At 36.8% G+C, this 22,213-nt stretch overlaps 1 protein-coding gene across 8 annotated transcripts in view; it reads left to right on the forward strand.

Moving 5' to 3' along the window:
* LRP2 (LDL receptor related protein 2) overlaps positions 1–22,213 on the forward strand; it is a 119,197-nt gene that overhangs the window by 34,674 nt on the left and 62,310 nt on the right. For 5 of the 8 annotated variants that reach the window (XM_048061353.2, XM_048061355.2, XM_066999511.1 and 2 more), the window contains 20 exons: positions 2,288–2,416; positions 3,966–4,135; positions 6,385–6,608; positions 7,444–7,650; positions 9,584–9,786; positions 10,424–10,564; positions 11,474–11,677; positions 12,563–12,755; positions 13,249–13,374; positions 13,612–13,742; positions 14,457–14,594; positions 15,508–15,789; positions 17,001–17,240; positions 17,905–18,024; positions 18,408–18,524; positions 19,217–19,594; positions 20,120–20,134; positions 20,501–20,749; positions 21,188–21,399; positions 21,875–22,059. In XM_048061353.2, the coding sequence (XP_047917310.1) occupies positions 2,288–2,416; positions 3,966–4,135; positions 6,385–6,608; positions 7,444–7,650; positions 9,584–9,786; positions 10,424–10,564; positions 11,474–11,677; positions 12,563–12,755; positions 13,249–13,374; positions 13,612–13,742; positions 14,457–14,594; positions 15,508–15,789; positions 17,001–17,240; positions 17,905–18,024; positions 18,408–18,524; positions 19,217–19,594; positions 20,120–20,134; positions 20,501–20,749; positions 21,188–21,399; positions 21,875–22,059 (3,664 nt within the window). The remainder of the gene's footprint in view (positions 1–2,287; positions 2,417–3,965; positions 4,136–6,384; positions 6,609–7,443; positions 7,651–9,583; positions 9,787–10,423; positions 10,565–11,473; positions 11,678–12,562; positions 12,756–13,248; positions 13,375–13,611; positions 13,743–14,456; positions 14,595–15,507; positions 15,790–17,000; positions 17,241–17,904; positions 18,025–18,407; positions 18,525–19,216; positions 19,595–20,119; positions 20,135–20,500; positions 20,750–21,187; positions 21,400–21,874; positions 22,060–22,213) is intronic. The other 3 variants (XM_066999509.1, XM_048061351.2, XM_066999510.1) reach the window with 1 other exon arrangement.

Below are 22,213 nucleotides of genomic sequence, written 5' to 3' on the forward strand. Positions count from 1 at the left end.
GTAATTGGAAATATAGTAACTTCAGAATCATGATATTTAGCACTGCCTAATGACAAATATTTATCCAGATTCTTTTATCAGCTTTCAACCCAAGCTGTGGTGCTTGTGGTATTAAAAGTATTCCTGGTGCTCCATCTCTCATGAGATTTTTGTATTGTCAAGAATACTAGGTAGCATGGGGCTGTATGAGCTGCAGTGGCAGCATGGTTGCTCTTAATAGAAAGGAGGAGTCAATGCACTGACTCCAGGCACAAAATTATTCTTCCAGTCTAATGTGGGAAATACAGTAAGGACACATTTGCAAACCTGGTGCAGTTTAAGTGAGTCTTTTGTTGTTCTCCTTGACTACCTTGTAAACCTAGCTGTCTTGGAAATTCAGATCAATGTATTTTGGTTTGCAGAGATGCACTAATACATTTGTAGTGAAAGAAACACTTGTGATGGAGGGACAGCATAGTGTACAATTCCAGATCTTATTTTAAATCAGTCCTACCGGTTTACAGGCAGAAGAATTAAGCCATAGTATTAGCAAAGTGTATCTTCTCTTCATTTGCTTTTATCTCACTGTATACTGACGATTTTTAACATGCATGGAAGCTGGAAAGCTGCTGACAACATTTTTTCAGTACCAAAATGTACTATCTAGGAAATACTTCATTTTTACTTATGTGTCAGCAAATATTTAAAAACAGAAATTTCAGTATGAATAATATTTGAGATTTCATTTTCTCCATTTTTGGCTTAACAGTAGAATTGCCAGTTTTCAGCAATGTAGCATACTGGTAACACTGAGTTTTCAAGTGAAGGAGGTCAGGCTTTTAATGTCACAAAATCATGTGTTAAGTAGTGTTAAAAATCTCCTGGGCTCTAAATAATGGCAGATATCGTGAGACATCAGACAGTGCTCAGATCTGATTTTTTTAATTCTTTTTTTCCAAGTCATAATTATAAAAATTCATGCTTTTACAAGAAGGTTAGGCAGATACTTCACAGTTTGGAAAGTAAAAGATTCTGCAGCAACCCTGGAAATTACTTTTAGAGCATATCTGTGAGAACTTGCTGAGTTGTCCTTGCTGCAAACTCCACTTATATATTATTTTGCGTGCCAAAGTGAACTTCTTTCGTTGTACTTTTTGCTGTCTGGTTCTGGTGTGCAGCCAGCTTTTAATTGGAAACCAGACACCTGTGTTAGCATGGTACCAAGTCTGAGCTAGTAAACACTGCCTTTTAGCAGGGCTTGTGCGGTGATCTCATGCCAGTGGCCAAGTAAACTCCACAACACCACTCTTTCACTCCACCTCCTCAAAGGAAGAAGGGGGAGAGAAAATATGATTAAATTAAAAAAAAAAGGGGGTGGTGGTGGTGAAATAAGGATAATTTAATCAAGGGAAAAAGAGAGAGAAAAAAAATAAGCAAAGGCTGCACAGAAGCAAGGAGAGAGAAAACAATTATTATCTGCTTCCCATCAGCAAGCAATGCTCGGCCACGTCTTGGGAATCAGGGCCTCAATAAGCATAGTGGTTGTTCAGGAGGACAGACATTTTCATAACAAGAGCCCTCCCTCCTACCTTTTTTCCAGTTTTATGGCTGAGCACGCCGTCACAGGTATGGATTATGCCTTTGGTCGGCTCTGGTTGGCTGCTCTGGCTGTGTCCCCTCCCCACCTCCTGCCCACCCCAGCCTGCTGGCCTTGGGGGGCTTGGAGAAAGTCTTGGTGCTGTGCCAGCGCTGCTGAGCAGCAGACAAAACGTTGGGGTGATGTAGGTGCTGTTCTAGCTACAATTGCAGAGCACAGCACTATGTGGGGCTGCTGTGGGGAAAGTTAACTCCATCCCAGCCAGACCCAGTACAGCTTGTTAGCTTGAGCTCAATACTACGCTCATGTTAATATATGGCTCACCTTCAGAGAAACCCAGCCAGGTGTGCATGTGTGTGTATGAAATGTAGTTGCATCTAGTGCAGCAAGAATGCTGCATAGATAACTTATGTGTTGTGGAAAATAGACAATAACATCCCTTCCCTTTCCATCATTTTTCCTCTTCACCTGGCAGTTTTTTTATTTTTTTTGGGTAGGTCACTGGGCAGCAAAACAGTTGTTCTCTTATCTAGAAGTAGAAAATTGAAGCATTTGTGAAAAAAAAAACACATACAAAACTTCTTTTCCCATGCCATCATTTTGAAAACAGATATAAAACAAGCAGAGAGGACAAACTTAAAGCTTCTCAAATACAATACCGTTCCTTTTATACAAATCATTGTTTATAAATATACCTTGTTCACTTAACAGATTTTGACGACTGCAAAATGTGGGGTGTCTGTGACCAGCTGTGTGAAGATCGTGTGGGACATCACCAGTGCCACTGTGTGGAAGGTTATTTCCTAGAGCATCATCGACACTGTAGGGCCAACACTTCGGGTTAGTATGCAGAATTGCAAGAGTCTATTGCTGTTGTTGGACTAATAAATAGAGTTTAAAATGGGGCAGCTCACATAACTATAACATACATCTGTGTTTGATGTTAACTCTGGCCTTGAGGTTTTAAGGTCAGGACAGCATTCAGAACATCAGCAGAGATCAACAAGAGACTGGCATGTATGTGCTGGCACCTGTAGACTGGTGGAGCTGGCTGCCTGAGCAGAGCTGCTTCTCCCCAGAAAGATGGCTTCTGGTCCCCAGCCCTTATTCAAAATTCATGACTTCCCCAGATCTGGGAGGTCCTTGCCAGAGCCGTACTTAATAGGTGAGTTCTTATTCCTGTGGGAGGCAGTTTCCTGACCCGCTTGCTGTGGAACTTGGTGGGAGCGAGAAATCAGGAAACTTCATTATTTTTTAGGAGGACTGTACCATGCAGGAAAATGTTTTTGCTGAATTGTGAGTTCAAACGCAATAATGCTTGCCTCACACAGAGTGTGGTTCCCCATCAACAGTAGGCAGCTCCTCCTGGTTGTTCACCTCCTGCTCTGTTCTGAAAGCAGACCCTGGGAAGCTCTTTTTTTGTGGAGATGTAAGAGCCTGCTAGGCTTTTGTGTGAGGCAGGTGTTCCTGCCTGCAGGAATGGGAGTCACTGCTTGGCATGGCTGATTAGCAGTCTTGCTTTTCTGAAAAGCGTGAACTGCCCAGTTCCCTCCCCCTTCTTTCTTTGCAACTGCTGCAGAGCAGCCATCATTCTGCAATTTTCTAAGTATGACCTCAAAAAAGACAGAATTTTTGGAGCTAATGAAATTTGACTGTATTAAGATGTGCATATGGCAGCACAAGGAAAGATTATTCTGTTTTGAGAAAAGTTCTGTATCCTTCACAAGAAGCTTTCCATTCAAACTAGTGTGACTTCTAGGCCACTGAGTTGTTCTGAAAGTGTTGATTTTTCTATCATTATTGTGGAGTTCATACGTGCTCTAAATTGGTTTCCTTGGATTCATTTTTACTGGGAAGGGTTCTCTGTGTAAGGTGGGTAATATTTGGACTTAAATATATTCTTCTCAGACATACATTAAACATTTCAACAGACACCTACTTTGGAAATGAGCTTTCCTTCAAAGACTTACTGGAATCTCTCTTCTGCTGTAAGATATAGCAAAGATCTTCTGAGGAGATGAGGGAATAAAGAAGGTGGAAAGAGCAGTACAGAAAAAGCCTAAGGAACATGGTCTGCCTGCTAGAATTAAAGAATATCTGAATCCCGTTGGGCAGAAAAATCTTAGGAAAATTTATACTTTGATTAAAGGAGATAGGAGAGTTGAATCTTTAGGAGTTAAGATGCACAGAAGTTTTGTAAAAGTTCTATCTGGCAGAGCGTTAAACACGTATTGCTGCCTGGTTTGCACCAAGGCTGGAAACTAAAGGCAAATCAAAGCAAATTAGTACTCACATAGAACCATCTATCCAGGATGTATATATATTACAGTATCCCTTTGCAAATAGCTCAGTTGCAGGGTAGTCATATATTTGTCACCCCTGCTTTCAGCTGGTATTGCGTCAATTATTTTTTCCAATGGCCGGGATTTGCTGATTGGAGATCTTCATGGAAGAAGTTTTCGTACTTTGGTGCAGTCGCAGAATCGTGGTGTTGCAGTTGGAGTGGACTTTCACTTTTATTTGCACAGGATCTTTTGGACTGATACAGTGCAAGATAAGGTGGGTAGAAATTTCAAGAATAATAAATTTTTGTGTATGTGGAAGTAGAGAACAGCCAGAAGCTGAATGTGTTGATAGGCTTTTATTTTTGAGAGCACAAGCTGGCCGTATTTTTGTTTTCTAACAAAAAGGCTCCTTGAAATGTTTTATGTTAATGACTGCATTTTTCAAGCTATACTATTACATGTGACATATTTAACAAAGAATCCTATTATGTGGGAATGTCTTGAGCAACTTTTAATTTTATTTGAGATGGAGTCCAAAAAACTAATTAAGAGAAATAGTAGACATTCTTTCAAAACTGAACAATTTTTTCTTGGTAATTTTTTGGAACATGATCATTTAAAATGTAAAAACTGTGTGCCTTCCAAGATGATAAAAATCAAATTTCTTCATATACTTCAAATAGCACTGTAATTGAGCTTAGATAACAAATATTGACAGTATTTTGTGTAATAAGCCAATATTTTGTTACATTTTTTTTGAAGAGGAAATATTTTAGCTTCAAGGTAGGGTATAACAGAGTAATTAAAAAAAGAAAAAAACAACAAAAAACACACAAAACAGTCTGGAGACCCTGGTGAAAGCTAGACATCACCCTTGTTCTTTCTTCTCCGTGCGTAATTTAATGAAACAAAAAAAGTCCCAGGTCAAATGCTGAAATTCCAGAATCTTCATCCACATGTTGGCTGCCATGCAGAGTAAAGAAGAATCCACGGCCTGCCTCTTGCTGACACCACGTATGCATCAGTTCGGTGTCACTGTCATTACAAACCTACCCAGAGCTGAAAAGTAGCATTTTCACTACAGTGCCAATGTTCCTTCTGTTGGAAAGCGCACTGCGTGGCTTTCATGTAGGACAGGAAATGAACACACAAATTTTTACTTGTTATCAGTTCTGGCGTTTTTATTTTCACTGCAGAGAGTTCCTGTTACTGTGATTGCATTGACAGTAGCTGTGTTAAGTCAGGGTCAAATCTGAACTTTCATGAGATAGGAGATTTATGTCTGTAAAAGGTGCAAATACAAGGTAATATGTGTTTTTCCACTGCACACCCCATATGGCCACGGCTGCCTTTTTATCTGCCCCAATATTGTTCAATCTTAAGTAATTAATTAGGATTAATTATTCTAAGTAAGTCATAACTAGAGCACCCTGAAGGAAACAATGACATTAGGAATATTCTTGTATGATATGCATTTCTGTTCTTAAATTATACTTAAGTTCTAAGTATTGTTAGGGATTTATTTTACTTGTCTTTGTTTTTCTTTTCAAAGATTAAGATGAACTAAAACAGAAAATTGTGGGTTATGTATATAGTCGCCTTTATCTCATGTAGTGTACTGCCTTCTCACCTAATGCCCACAAGTTCTTCCATCAGCAAGGTTTCCCAAGAACACAATAGACAGTTAATGGTTTGCTCAGTTATCATTATTTGGACCTGAAGAATATTTAAAATGATACAATCATTTCAGCTGTTATTTTTCTTGCATATATTTACTTGTGTTAATCTGTATTTTCATACAGATACATTTCAAACTTCATGCTGTTGTTCTGAGAAAGGGATAATGATTCCTAGCTTTTCATATTACCCGGCGTTAGAATCACATGACTTCTGTGTAATAAAAAATTATTGCATTTATGTTGCTCACTTCATGTAGTTCTGAGCTTGCTTGTAAGATACTACTTCTACTTGGAGCATGATGCTGTTAAAATGAGCTTTAAATAAAAGAGAAACATAAGCAATGCTGAGCCTTCTTTCTGTCTGGATAGAGCCTTACTTCACTTTCTTCACTTTGCAAAGTAAATTTTCCTTGTGATTTCCCTCTAATGGTTGGTGCAGTAAGAGCTCCCCCATTGTTTCTGGTCACTCATGAGAGCTTTGCTAAAGCCTATTAATTTATTTCATTTAATGCAAATACTGTTTCTTGACAGATTCCAGGAAAGCAATGTGCACTTTCCTCATCTATTTTTTAATCCAGAAACCTACCATATTTGCTAAAGAACAAGGCTACTTTAGCTTCTTACTTTATTTTTCTGAAATGCTAGTTAAAGACAAGCTTCCTGTATTTCTTGCATTGTTTTCAAATTTTTTGCCAAAAAAAATAAAATATTAAGCTGTGCAATGGCTTAGTAAGTAATTTGGTTGTATCTAGTGGCCCATTGTGAATCTATGCTGAGTATGATGATAGATAACTCGTGATTAGCAAAACATCTTGAGTATTGATAATATTTGTATTGCTTTCAGGTTTTTTCTATTAATATTGATGGATCTGATTTCCAAGAAGTTTTAAATGTTTCAGTTGACACACCTGAAAATCTAGCAGTGGATTGGGTTAACAATAAACTGTATGTGGTTGAGACCAGTGTGAACAGAATAGATATGGTTAACTTGGATGGAACAAACCGTGTCACTCTTATTGCTGAAAATTTGGGAAATCCTAGAGGAATAGCACTTGATCCAACTGTTGGGTAAGTGATAAGTGTCAGGTAACGGTAAAATACACCAGAAATTCCTTTATTCACATGCACTAGGAGGAGAGCTAACAAACAGCTCAGGGTAGTCGTTTTAGAATCTTATCTAAAATCATTTAAACATTTACGTTCTATCCTAAACTATTCTACATTACTGTGGGAGAGCTGTACACGGCTTTTATTCCCATTGTGTGGTGTCTGTTTTATTGCTTGAGCTGTATGTGCACGAGCACATATCTGAAATGTATCTGTATATGTACAGATATGTTTTCAGACATATGTATCTGTCTGAAAACAGACAGACTGTGGAGTTGCGTCCAAGACTAGAAGTTATCCGTGAGGATTTCTGTTACCATCCCCAGATCTCCTACTATCTGAAATAAAGTGGTGGGGTGAAGCTGGGGAAGCTAGTGTCTCCCAGCCCAATAGGCTTCAGAAATGTATGTGAGCTGTGGAAACTTAGATCTTCAGAGAACGGCAGGAGGAGCTTTGTGCAGTTTACAGTGATGGATGCTGCTTTCACGATGCGTGGATTTGTCACCGGTTTATTCTGGCAGCACACTTAAGTTTGTATTTTACAAGGAATACTCAGTATTTCTGAGGTCTTTTGGGTGAAAGCATGTTTCTTTCTGGATTCATTCTATAAAAGAAAATGCAGATCACTTCTTGGGCAGGGTGCATGAAGTGTGTTTTCAATGTATGCTGAGAATTAAGCTCTGGTCTGAAAGACTGCTGGTTTTAAATGATGACATAGTTTTGAAATACCGTGTAAAATGTTGCTTTTTTGGGGTGAAATCTCACTGAAACATGAGACTTTTTTTTTTCTTTATAGTTATTTATTTTTCTCGGACTGGGATAGTCTGTCTGGTGATCCTAAAGTGGAAAGGGCCTTCATGGATGGCACAAACCGCCAGGATTTGATAAAAACAAAGCTAGGCTGGCCTGCTGGAATAACTCTGGATATTGTATCAAAAAGGCTTTACTGGGTTGACAGCCGGTTTGATTACATTGAGACTGTAACTTATGATGGGCTTCAAAGGTAGGAGAAATATTATTCCTTGGAGGTTACAGATATACTGATTATTTTGTATCAAGGTCAAAGATAAATTTGTCTAACAAAATGGGATTCATAAAGGATGAAAATTACAACATAATTAATGTGATGTACCTTGATAATCTATACTGTCATACTACTTCTGGAAAATCCCAGTTCCTTCATCATCCTTTGTCTTGTTTCTACATTGAATACCTGCTTACACTTTTTTATAATCATAGAATCATGGAATATCCCGAGTTGGAAGGGACCCATAAGGATCATCAAGTCCAACTCCTGGCACCAACCACATGGGTCTGCCCAAAAGTTTAGACCATGTGACTAAGTGCACAGTCCAATCTCTTCTTAAATTCAGACAGGCTCGGTGCAGTGACTGCTTCACTGGGGAGCCTGTTCCAGTGTGCAACCACCCTCTCAGTGAAGAACCTCTTCCTGATGTCCAGCCTAAACTTCCCCTGCCTCAGCGCAGTACCTATAATGTACTCTTATAGCTCACCACTATAGTACACATTTTGATAGTGTCTGCATTTTATTATTTTTGAATACTATACGTTGTCTTAGACCATCCTATCTTTGCATCTTTTTCACAAATGAATTTATTTAAGCTATTGATCTCCAAAGGACCAGTTGGTGTAATGGGTATTAAGTGCATTGGGTTTTGATCTTTTTACACTTGATATATCTTTGTTGTCAGAAATTACATCCTCACTCACCTTATTGTGATGCTGTGGAAAATATATCAGCATGCAAGAAAGGAGCCTTTGAGTTTTTGTCGGACTGTGCCTTAAAGTATAGTGTTTAGAAGCCTGCTTATCTCTGTATCTGTGATAGGTCTCTGTTACTCAAATACAAGACAAAATTGTTCACTTTCAACATACCTCTTACATAGTGACTTCAAAAGCAGTCCTCTGCTCAGCTGACAGGCTTATTGCTCAATGTGTTCTTTCACTTGCAAAATTCTAAAAATAACACTGATATCTTTGATCTGCTCCTTTATCTGTATTTTTTTCAAGGCTGTTTTCAGGGTTTAATAAGGCAAGAAAGTGTTTAGTAAAATCTCTGGTTTTTGGAGATAAAAACTTATCGCTAACAGCAACACCAAAAATCATGTAAATGTTGTGCAAGTGGGAAGAGAAGATGTCCTAGTCAGCAAACAATGTTAAAATACAGATTACTGTCTAATTAATTACATTTCTCATGCCTACAGCTTGAACCTAAATCGCCCTGAAAACCGTTAGAGTAGAACTGTAGAAATCATCTAATTTGTAGATCTTCCTTCAAGATTCTATGAAAATAATATTGTAGTGTTATTGTTATGTATTGTTTTGAGGGCTTAAATCTCTCTCTCTCCCCCTAATATTTATCCAGAAAAATATTGTTCCAATGTCTTGCAAAGAATAGACACAATCTCTTCAGTTTTGCATGGGTGGTTAATTCAGGCCCCATTTCCACAAATCTCTTTTTTATTTTTATTTATTTTTTATTTTTTTACTGCCTACACTGGATTTTATTTTTGGCCAGTGGCTGTTGCAGCCCTAATATTTTTATGTTCAAGGCTTCTTGAATATTTTAAAATGGTGCAGGTATCCTTTCATTTCCTCTGTTAGCTGCTTTCTAATTCTCTCAGTATTTATGAATCTTTTGTTGTGTTTTTGATCATTCATTGTTTTCCTGGAAGTGGCTGACATTTTTCATCTCCCTGTTTTCACTTTTCTATGTTTTATGCTTATGTATCCTGTATGTTTAACTTCATGTCTTTGGTTCATTTGTTCCTTTTTGTCTGTATTTTGGCTGCTTCTATGTCTAGAGAAGTAAAAGCTAGTGAATAAATTAATAATGCTGTGCTTTTTGATCTATTAAGAGAAGTTATTTTCTAGATAATATTTCGTAATTAATTAAAAATAAATCTTTATAACAGGAGAACAATAGCTCATGGAGGCTCAATAATTCCTCATCCGTATGGAATCACTTTATTTGAACACAATGTTTATTTCACTGATTGGACCAAAATGGCAGTGGTGAAAGCTAACAAGTTTTCAGAATCAAACCCTCAAGTGATCTACCAGTCTTCACTGAGACCTTATGGAGTGACAGTTTACCATGCTGCCAGGCAGCCATATGGTAAGACAGTGACTAGCTGATTAATAGAGATTTAGGAATTATCTTACCAAAAGATGCTAAAAATTATGGAAGACTTTTATTTTGCCGTAAAGAACAAATAATTATAACACACAAATTTTTAGGACTGGTCTTTACCATGCAGTGCTTGCATCCAGGTCCTCTAGCTAATGACATGTCAAATGCAACATTTAAAAGTGGGGCTTACAAAACATGTTGATATTTGGAAGAAACAAACTTGTGCTCATTGAACAGTTTTGGCATTTGGGACTTTTCTTCCTCAACACCACAATAAGGGTGAAGCTGGAAAATGCTACCAGTGTGAATGAGCTTTGTGAGAAATATTTATAAAGTAGATTTATATGTGGAAATTACCACCTTAATGGTGGCCTCAGTGTTGTGTGCTGAGCATATCTGTACAGAGCTGAATACCTTGAATGCTGGTTAGCTCTGGTGGGTCTTGAGTTCATTCCTGGATGGAACTGTTGTTGTATGATTTCCATGTGATACAATTCCCACAGAGTCCACATGATTTATTGTGGATGATGGAAAAATCCTGAAAAATCAAAATTATGATTAAAAAAAAAAAAGCCATTAGGCTTACAGCTGAAGTTATAATCCTACCTATATTATTTTCCAGTAAGAAATCCTTGTGGAAATAATAATGGAGGATGCGAACAGATCTGTGTTCTCAGCCACAAAACAGATAACGATGGACTAGGTTATCGCTGTAGATGTATACTGGGCTTTGACCTCCATGTAGATGGACAGCACTGTGTTGGTAAGAAAATGCCTTATGATTGCTGGAAATGGTAATGTTCCATTAACTGTAGAGATGTTTCTGGAACCTCTCTTCTGTAGCACTGTGAGTTCAGTATGTAAAGGACTTCATGTTTTTCTATCACAACTCTTGTTACAGCTTTAAATGTAATAATTTCTGCTAATGTTCACTTCAAGCCGCAATGACTTTAACTCATGTTCTGTAGCCTTTTAAGAGAGTTTGTTATGGATTGTGTGTGTAATTAAGCTCTTTGCCCTGAAATCAACCATGGATGCTTGCTAATATGCAGATTTTGCATTATTTTTAACATTTCGAACTGCTCGCTTATAGTATTGCACAAATCAAGTTGGTCTTCCTTTGAACAAGTATGACAAAAATAAGAAATTCAGGCTTGGGGTTGTGGGCTTCCATGAGGAATCCTCTGCTCTCTGGGTAGAGAATTGTCACTGGGAGGTTTGCCATGTGCAGCTATCGGCAAATTAAGCCAGATATCTTGTCTGCAGTTCTACTATTTAACCATGCACTTGTACTTCTAGGTACTCGGATATGGTCTGGCAGTAAGGTGGCTCCACAAAACCTTTAAGTTATTGTTATGTAGATCACTGTAAAGAGATCAACATAGAAGATCTCTGCATCCATAGGGATAATGTTTTCTATGAAGGTATATCAGGACCACAGTAACAACACAAGAGGAAGACCTGGCTACATCACCTAATATTCTGGATTGGTTTTGTTTTTCTTATTCTATTTTATTTTTCATGTCTGTGTATATTTAAATTCATATTGTCTCATGTTTTCTTCTTCCATTTCTGGGATAGCAGTGCTGCCAAAGGAAAACAAAGCTTTGCAATTAATGCTCAGTTGTCTCACCCAGTAGGTAAAGACTGTGTCTGATCTTTCCTTTTGCAGCTGTGCGGCAGTTCCTGCTGTTTTCATCCCAGCTAGCAGTGCGGGGGATCCCGTTCAATCTGTCTAGCCAGGAAGATGTGATCATACCTGTAACAGGAAGCCCGTCGTATTTTGTTGGAATTGACTTCTATGCTCAGGATGACACCATTTTTTTTTCAGACACAAGTAAAGACATGATCTATAAACAGAAAACTGATGGTTCAGGTGAGAAGCATTCTTTAGAAATGAAGAGTAATTGTGGTATGAAGAGTAGAATGTATATTCCAAAAAAGCAGCACAAAAAGTCTCATTGTGAGATATACAGAAAAGTCTGTGTCACCTCAGTAATCTGTAAAATGTTTGTTAAAACCGTTTGTTCAACTCGTATTAAGCTCGTGAAAGTAGTTAGTCAAAAATTGTCTCCTGTTCTCTGACAAACTTGATGAATGTGATTTGGAATGAACTATTTGTAGCACTTGTTACAAATTGTATTTGTTATCATCCGTCTGTTTATGTATGAGACTGAGTTTCTCTCTTTTATTTCCCTATCTGGAGAACAGGTTGCTTGTCATAATTCTGCAATACAGAAAAAGAACACTATGTTTGTGAGATTTTGGGAGTCCTATTTGTGGTAGTGTGAAGAGTCTATCTAATTTGTAATAATGATCAAAGGTATATTAAGTCACATGTAGCCTTCTGAACTTGCTTGATGTCTTAGATCAGAGTAATGGTAGACCACAGCTGACAATCGCTATGGAAAGAATAGGTAGGTCTGGTTGTTGAGTAAGATGTAACTAGAGGGACCGAACAATGTCATGTCCTTACTGACCTTCATTCATGAAACTCCTTCCAGTAGAAGCTTGTTTTTTTCTCATCTTGGCTAGTCGTTACTTCTCTTTTGGGTTTGTGCTTCCTAAGCATTATCACTCCTTCACCTGGAGCAAAGGGCACACCCCTACACGCACACTTTGTTATTGTCTTTATATTAAGTAGCACAGAAGTAGCATTTTTACCAGAGAGAAGCACTAGTTTTGTGAACAGAATAACACATTCAGGTTATTTCCTCTGTTCCTAAATATGTACAGTGATTGAGTGTGTTGTAAATTTTAGGAAGAGAAATTCTGACAGCTAATAGAGTGGAAAGTGTTGAAGATTTGGCCTTTGACTGGATCTCAAAGAATCTATACTGGACAGACCCTCGGTACAGAAGCATAAGTGTGATGAGGCTGGCAGATAAATCTAGAAGAGCTATTGTTCAGAATTTAAATAATCCTCGATCAATAGTGGTTCATCCTGTTATTGGGTAAATTATCTTTGATTCTCACTTGAAACTATATGAGCAAGCTAACCTATTTTGTTCACTACCCTATAACGTTATTTAACACTAGCGTTAACTTTGACTGTAGGCAAAAGGATCAGGAAAATATTCTTAGTAATATTTGCACTTATTTGCAAATATTACCTGGAGGATGCATTTTTGCTTGGGTCTTCCTCCCTGATGATAGTTAATTGAAATCTGTAACAATTTGAACAGATATGTACATTTCCTATCAAAAGGAACAAACCACTTCAGAAGATGTTGAAAATCATTGTCCACAAGATAAATATTAATTGTCAGTACCACTACCAGTTGAGGAGGGGAGACGGGGTCAACAAAAAGTTGTATTGTTTTTAAGGTATGTGAATATGTGGTACAAATAAGAATGTCAGTGTTGTTCAAATATTTGCTCTGTTTAAGTACATTATATAAGTGGGCTTATATGTCATCTACTGTGTCTTCTTATGTGTCCTTTTAGGTATATATTCTGGACAGATTGGTTCCGTCCTGCTAAAATCATGAGGGCCTGGAGTGATGGATCCCATGCCTTGTCAATTGTGAATACAACACTAGGCTGGCCTAATGGCCTAGCAATTGACTGGAGGTAAGAGCAATACAGTTGTGTAAATTGTGTGCACTGGCACTTTCTTGTTGAAGATATATTTTTTTTTCCAACTTGTTAGAAAGCCTGTGAAATGCAAGATATTTTCAGACAACACCCTTCCTTTCCTCCACCAATAACCTCTTGACAGATTTAGTATTGTTAATAGAGAAAATGTTAGTTCTTCCTAATAACATCTTTTTTCATTGCTTTTACATATGACATTTTCATTACTTTTAGTTCTCTAAGGCTGTACTGGGTGGATGCCTTTTTTGATAAAATTGAGCACAGTACCTTTGATGGGCTGGACAGACGGACTCTTGAACGTATTACTCAGATGACTCACCCATTTGGCCTTACTATTTTTGGAGGTAAGTCTGAGATTGAAAAATATTATCTATTAATATCAAAGAATTTTGTTCATATGATGATATGTGAGATAAAAAAAATACTGTCTTTGCAATATTGTTTTTGTACAGAAAGCTGATGAAAGCTTCTGTAAAAATGTATGTTTAATACTACTATTTTTTTCTAAGTCTGCTTTTATGTATATTTTTATTTAAATCATTTGAGTCAGATTAGTTAACTCAATTAGTGCAACAAGGCAGATATAATGTAGTAATTATAGCTTTCAAGTTGGGTGCTTGTGCTGGAAAGACATTGTAAACCACCTCCCTAGAGATGATAAAAAATTTCAGCATTCTATTAATTGTATGTAGAGTTGGTTGGATTTATGGTGTGTGTGAGGAGCAAATACAGCATCTGATGCCTTTTGATACTGGGCAAAAATATCTTTTAAATATTTTAATGTTTTCTAAAGAGAAGTCTTAATGAATTATTTTAAAAACTGTCCTGGAATTTGAAATGTCAGGAGAGTCTGTTATATCTGTCTGGCTCTAAGTTCTGTCTGCCTCTGACTGAAGGGACTCACTGCCTCTCAAATAAGTCCTTTAGTCTTTTTCAGAAAACAGCTGTGAAAAATTATTAAATTTACATGAAGTGCCTTGTGGTTTTATCTTGTGATGTTTGATCTTTTATGTCATTTTGCACTGTAACTGTTGTATGTTAAATGTCTTTCAAAACAGGTTATGCTTATTTCACTGATTGGAGACTTGGTGCAATAGTTCGAGTGAGAAAGTCTGATGGAGGAGAAATGACTATTATTAGGAGGGGCATTAGTAACATTATGCACGTGAAAGCATATGATGCTCATTCCCAAATAGGTGAGCTTATTTGTTGTGCAGATGAAAAATACAAAATAGGGAATAAGAGACAAAATATCAGGAAAGTAGACTTCTGTTTTCAATTTTAAAAATGGCTTTGCTGAATCACGACCATGACATGTGAGAGACCTGGCACAAGCACTTACAGTCTTAGGTTCTGTATTTCAGTGTTTTGTGACTGTATGCAGTTTTTCTCTACCATATCTATTACTGTATTTAATAACCTTGTAAAATGGAAATATGACTCCATTGTATTTTGTGTCATTTTATCACCAATTACAACCTTGTATTTATCATTTTCTGGTAGAAGTTTTAGTTAAGTGACCTACTTATTTAAAAGAATTGGGTAAACCAGTATTAATTAAAGTACTATTCATAAAGTAATCACTATGCATAAGTTGATAATTTTTTCTTCTTTTTACTGTTGAATTCTATGCAGTTATATGATCTAAACCAAGATTTTGGTATTTTAGTTGACTTAGTAAAATACAGTGCACTTATTAAATGTGATCAAATCTTGTGTTAAGGTTTGTTACCAATTTGGTGTACAAACGTTGGATCAGATATCCTAGCCTTGCTTAGCCAAAGGTCCCCATTTGCTGTAGAGTACTTATTTGCAGACATTTGCCAAAAAATGGCAGAAAATTGGACAAAATTTTATAGCCTGTTTTTGGCTTTCTTAAACATTTGTGTCATTCAAGATTTTATGGAATTGAGGACTTACTGATATACATTCTAGTACTCCTGTCAGTGAACTTGACCCTATTTTGCAGTATAGGCAAAACCAGGATTTGCTCCAGCATCTTTAAATAAACAAACAAACAAACATTCTTATGCAGTTACTTTGCACTTTTCGTAGTTCCCAAGCTGTTATCAGTAGTGTATACATTGATCTTCTCTATCACTTTTTAAGGCTCTAACTACTGTAACAGAGGAACAAATCCCAATGGAGACTGCAGCCATTTCTGCTTCCCAGTACCAAATTTTCAGAGAGTTTGTGGTTGCCCTTACGGCATGAAACTGGCTTCAAATCAACTGACATGTGTTGAAGATCCATCCAATGAGCCACCCACTTTGCAGTGTGGCTCATACTCATTCTCCTGTGGTAATGGAAGATGTGTGCCTCGATACTATCAGTGTGATGGTGTTGATGATTGCCATGATAACAGTGATGAACAAAACTGTGGTTCTTTAAGTAAGTAGTCCCTGCAAAAAACAGCTAGAATTTGGTGTTTGCATTTCAGAAAGTTTGATGGGGCAGCCTGATTTCCTTGCAATAAAACCCGATTTGTTAAGGTTGTATTTATGGATAAATCCTGAGAGCTATCTGGAAGATTAGTTACTTCGAAATGAATATGATAACTCATAGGAATAGGGGATTCAACACTGGGACACCTAAGGAATGCACGAAAATACTCTTTTCTAACTAGTTCTTAAAATTCAATTTGCAGAGTAACAAACATGTCATGTCTAAAGAAAAAGTCTTGTCTAAAGAAGAAGTTCTTTTGTTTTGTAAATTTGCAACACACTGGAATATGACTGACTTGTCATATTTTAATGCATGGAGAAGGACAGACAGTCTTAATAAAGACGAAGACATTTAAAAAAGCACAATAAGAAAAATAACAAAATCATATGTATTGCCTAGTCTCCATCTAAGATTAGAGCAGCACCTTTATTTAATTTAACAGCTAAATAGAATTTTTTATTATATTTGGGCACTTCTGAACTATTTGTTACATCTTGTTTTTCACAGCGAAGTGAATTGGAAGTACATTGTTTTATTTCCTGGTTTACCTGGTGGAGTGGCTCATACAAAAGTATTTTATTTTGTTGATCAAATAACTTGAGAGAACAAATGGATAATTAGTTTTGATAAAATACTGAAGAGTTTTTTAGGCTTTTATGGCATATTTGGTGCTGTTTTCTTCAGAGTTGATCGTTCCTTGTAAATCACAAACAAGAAAATAGGACATATTAATAAAATGTGCCCCTTACTGCATAGGACTAGCACGTATGACTAAGATATAAAATCTGTTTCTTATTAGTAGGCTGTTCTTGAACAAGTAAAATGCCCTTTTGGGAAAAGGAAAGTATATATATAAAAAAGGCTACTTGAAGACATGATTTTTCTTGTTTTTAGATTGTTTCGAAGTGCTTAACAGTTGAGGTTTTTATTGATTCTTGCAGCCTAAAAAAGCTTGTAAGAATTTAGTTCAGTTTTTCAGCATGTTGCAGCCTGACTGACATTTTCATTTTAATTAATGCACATTTTAGAATTTGATGCATAATTTAGGCATTATGTAAGCATACTAAATATATCTAATACTCTACTACTATGGAAGATAAATTTTGGAGATCTTTGTAAGTGTCCTCCTTTTTTTTTTTTTTTTTTTTTAAATTTAGACAATACTTGTTCTTCATCAGCTTTTACCTGTGCCAGTGGACAGTGTATTCCAAGTCGCTGGCGTTGCGATAAACATAATGACTGTTTTGATGGCAGTGATGAATTGCATTGTCCTACACAAGGACCCACTTCATGCCCTGTAACCCTGTTCACCTGTGACAACAACAGATGTATTCCTAGGATCTGGCTATGTGATACTGATAATGACTGTGGTGATGGGTCAGATGAAAAAAATTGCAGTAAGTATCTGATCTGTCATGTTTTGTTTTTTTTTGTGTGTGTATATCTACATAGATATGTCTGTTGGTGTAAGAATGATACAAGAAATTAGGAAGAAAGAAGTAATATCTAAGATTAATATTTTGCAGTCCATAAGACGTCAAAAACTCAACTAATTTGAACTACCAGAACCAAGTAAAACACAGAAAAATCATTAAAAAACAGTAAGAAGGGGTAAATGTTATTGTTCTAATCATGATGATGCATAATGTCATCCACTGCAATTTACAGCAAAAATCAACTGGAGCTCACAGGTTCTAAACACTTACTTATTGAGTGATCTCAATAATAACTAATGTTGTAGTCAGCTAATTTAGTGTGGAAGTTTTTACCTAGAAGTATCTGTAATTATTTCACAGTGAAGTAAGACAGTTTCTCTATATACTTTCTTTAGCATTATTTCTCACTGATTGGAATCTTCTGTTTGTTTTGCATGAGGCCCAGCCGACTTATGAATAAATAATTACTTGATACTAATGTATAAGTGCTTGTCATTTGTATGATTACCAGCTACTGTATTGCATGCTGCAAGTCAGTGATAGTGTCTTTATGCTGTCTCTGTGTTATCTTGAGTTCAGAAGTCAGAAAATAAACACAGCTGTGTTTATTGTCATTCTTAAATAGCTTTCACAGGTACTTGTGAACCCAGGCAGTTTCAGTGTCCGGACCATCGGTGTATTGACCCATTCTATGTCTGTGATGGAGACAAAGACTGTGTGGATGGTGCTGATGAGCATGACTGCAGTAAGTGTAACTTTTGTTCAGCACCACTTTATAGTCTCCTACTGTTGCCCCCTGAAAGGTCTTTGGTGACCTCATATTACCAGCTCCAAGATAGCAGATGGCATAATAAACCTATCCATAAATTAACGCTGTTTATGATACTTGTTTTAGCATTTGTAGTAAGCCCTTTGATCTCATGGCTGGTTGTGAAATTGGGGGTCTGAAATCGAAATTTTCTGTAAATTGCAAGATCACTGCATTTTCTCTGTCCTGTGGAAATCATGGTCTTCACTGGAACGTGGACTCCTGATATCATAGCTGTGTTGTGCACCTGTAGAAAAATAAGGTGCAGTCTAACTCTATAAAATAAAGTAAATCACTAAGGTAATATTTTTTATTTTTAGTATACAATTGCAGTGCCACAGAGTTTAAATGTGTAAGTGGAGACCAGTGTATCAGTACTTACTACCGGTGTGATGGTGTTTTTGACTGTAATGACCACTCAGATGAGACTGATTGCCGTAAGTATATTGATGCTGAAAGGCTTAATTTATTCGGTGAAGCTTCTCAAACTTTTGTCTTATCTGCTATATCAAGTAATTTGCAATACTTTCATTAGAACCTCAAAATTCTTTTCAAATGTACTTGTTCATAAATAGTTCTTGTGAGCAGAAATTTCAAACAAGGTAGGTTCCATTTCAAGAATAGATTTCTGGCAAAGAGTAGGGTCTGCATTCCTTTTGGCTTTAAAATTTTGTTTTACTTGGCACCTTGGTTTCAAGGCTTAAAAGAAAGAAGTTTATTCAGGTAGAAAGCTGTGAATCTTTTATCCATGAGAGTTATATCGAAACTTTTCCCTTGAGTAATTTTTCACATTTAACTTTGGATTTCTCAACACAAGACAGTGAAAACTTGTTTCAGAGAGTAATTTCATATTGTGTTGGGCATGTACATAGATACCATTAAGCATATCAATATGTGCTTGCTCAAAATATAACAATTGCTTTGCTCATCATTTTATATAGGAGGAGTTAAATTGGCCAGATTCTGGAATGTCATGTAGATTGATTGTAATTCTGTGGCCTGATCTAAAAGTGACAGAGTTCTTTATAGTGTTGTAACTACTTATGCAAGATGTGAACTGAGCATAGTAATTTTTCATCTCCATCTAAAATTAAAACAGTGTCTGAACTGTTGCATGTCACTGTTTTAGCTACAAGACCGCCGGGGATGTGCCACCAGAATGAATTCCAATGTCAATCGGATGGCAATTGTATTCCTGCTAACTGGGAATGTGATGGACATCCTGACTGTGCAGATGGCTCAGATGAACACCATAGATGTCCTGCCAGGACCTGTCCTCCATCCCTTTTCCGCTGTGACAATGGCAACTGTGTCTATCGAGCATGGATATGTGATGGTGATAATGACTGCAGGGATATGAGTGATGAGAGAGATTGTCCTACTCAGCCCTTCCGGTGCCCCAGCTGGCAGTGGCAATGTCCAGGTCACAGTATCTGTGTGAATCTCAGCAAAGTATGTGATAATTCTGCTGACTGTCCAAATGGAGCTGACGAATCCCCATTGTGCAGTAAGTTACTGTTCAGGCATCTACAATAGCCTACAATGTCCTGTGGCTTCAGAAAGAAACAGAATATGTTGAGTATCCAGATGACAGCCATGTTATAATCAGCATATATAAATAGTGTAGCAGCGTTTCTATCAGAAATTGTAAGCTCACTGTAACTAAAGCACTAATTACAAAGTGGAACATGCTTGCAGGTGAAAGGAGACTATGATAAATTCATTAGCTAAAGTCTGATCTTATGCTTTGAATTGCACTGTCTTAAATATGTGTTTTTATATAGCAATATGGGAATGAGCTTAGTTTTCCCTAACACATTGACTAAAGCATGGTATGCTTTAAGTTCAGAAGAAATGTGATTCAGTCTTTAATATTTTCTTTTTCTAACTTCAAAAATCATGAAAAAAAATCTCAAAGCTCACATGTGGCCAGCATTTGTATTTGTGTTGATTATGAATTGATTTAAGCATAACCTTTTTCTTTCTTTCCTTCCTTCTTTTCTTTTTCTCTTTAATCAATACACATTCTCAGATGAACCCCAGCCAGGTATGATTATAAGTGACTTTAAATTATTTTTTATTAACTCATTTTTAGGTCTGGAGTTGTACAGTAAATATTTTGTATAATCTAGATAGTTTTGAAGACATTGTTATAAATGCTTAGGAGCATTCTCTTTAGCATTCATTTAATGGGATTCAGAAGTAAATAAATACTATGTTATTATCTTTATGTGCATTGTGTATGTTACATTTTGTATGAGAGCCTCAGTCTAGGCTCATGTGACGTAACTGATGGTTGTGCAGCATGTTTTACCAGCAATTTTAGGGTGGTAATGCAATAGCAAAGTATTACATTTAGCATAGGAAGCTTTTGTTAACTGTTTGCTTATTTCCTTCCCTGACCCCATTTCAGATCAGGAGAGCTGCTCTGACAATAATGCTGGCTGCACTCATGAATGTATTCAAGGTCCCTTTGGAGCTCAGTGTACCTGTCCTATTGGATACCAGCTTGCAAATGACTCCAAGACCTGTGGAGATATTAATGAATGTGACCCTCCAGGCTTTTGTAGTCAGCACTGTTACAATGAAAGAGGGTCTTTTAGGTGTTACTGTGACGAAGGATACATTCTGGAAAGCAATGGGAAGACTTGTAAAGTGGCAGGTGAGGAGCGTTGGTGGCAACCTAAAGAATGCCAGTAGTGCCTGGAGAATGTTCAGCTTTCCCACTTTCATGCTGTTCTTTTTTTTTTTTTTTTAAAAAAAAAGCTGGTGCAAAACAACCTTACTAGTGGCAGATCACTTTGAGTATTACAACTGTCACCTAAGGGGTTAATTGGAACTATTATTTTCTTGAAATAAAATATTTAGTTTAATGTTCTGGGTTTTTAACTCTGCAAGGACCAAAAATAATATTCTAGAGAAATGCAGTGCCACGCACCTCTAAACCATAGGTTAAAATTTGCTCTTTTATGAAGTTCAGTGCATCCAGAGCATTTAAATCCCGGCCTTTTCATAAGACTTTATTAGTCAGTGTTACTTTTCTTACAGAATTACTGTTGGGTAGCTTGTTGGTTTATTTTAATTTCTTTTCCTTTGACAGAGTCTGGGAACCTTCTCTTGCTAGTGGCAAGCCGTAACCAAATCATTGTGGACAACATTACCTCTCAGTCACATAGTATTTATTCTCTCATTCGGGATGGAAGGAATATTGTGGCTATTGATTTTGATTCAATCACAGATCGTATCTTTTGGTCGGATACAACACAGGATAAAATTTGGAGTGCTTATCAAAATGGGACTGACCGAAAAATAGTAAGTTTCACTGAGTTATTCTTGTCTCTTCATTGTGGAGAGAAAATGAAGACACTGTGTCTCCACTTAACAGAAGGGGCAAATTCCAATGTACTAAGAAGGGAGATAACATAGACAGAGTGAAACAATTCAGTAGATGCTAAGCCAACATTTCGTACAGCTTTTTGAAAACAAAAACTGAGTGCTTTCAGGAAACTTTTTAATACCAGGCTATAAATTGATTTTCCTACTAGTAGGTGCATACTCCTTCAATAGTCCAACTGAAGTTAGTAGGAGTGTTTGGGTATATGCTTTGCCAGCATTTTGAATGTGTATGTTGTGACTCGTTCTGTGTAAGAGACCTAGAAAATGGTAGAGATTTAGTTCCCTATTTTCAGTATCTATAGAAAAGTGTGAAAAAACTATTTCGATTGATTCCAATGAGTTTGTTCTCTCTCTCTCTCTCTCCTTTAAAAAATTTTTTGTTATTAAACAGGTGTTTGACAGTGGTGTCACCGTGACTGAAAGCATAGCGGTAGATTGGGTAGGTCGCAATCTTTACTGGACAGACTTTGTTCTGGAAACAATTGAAGTCTCTAAAATGGATGGGAGCCACAGGACTGTGCTGATTAGTGAAAATATAACAAACCCAAGGGGACTAGTGTTAGATCCCAGAATTGAGTAAGACTTTTTTATGTTTTGTTTTGAAAAAATGCATATTTTATGATGATAACAATATTCAGATATTCCCAACCTGTATTGTGATTGTAAATGACAAGTGGAAGAGAAAACGTATGAGAATTTTTAAAATGGTGTGTTCACAGCGTTAATTTAA

The sequence above is a fragment of the Anser cygnoides genome, chromosome 6 (assembly GCF_040182565.1).
Source record: "Anser cygnoides isolate HZ-2024a breed goose chromosome 6, Taihu_goose_T2T_genome, whole genome shotgun sequence".
Lineage (NCBI taxonomy): Eukaryota > Metazoa > Chordata > Aves > Anseriformes > Anatidae > Anser > Anser cygnoides.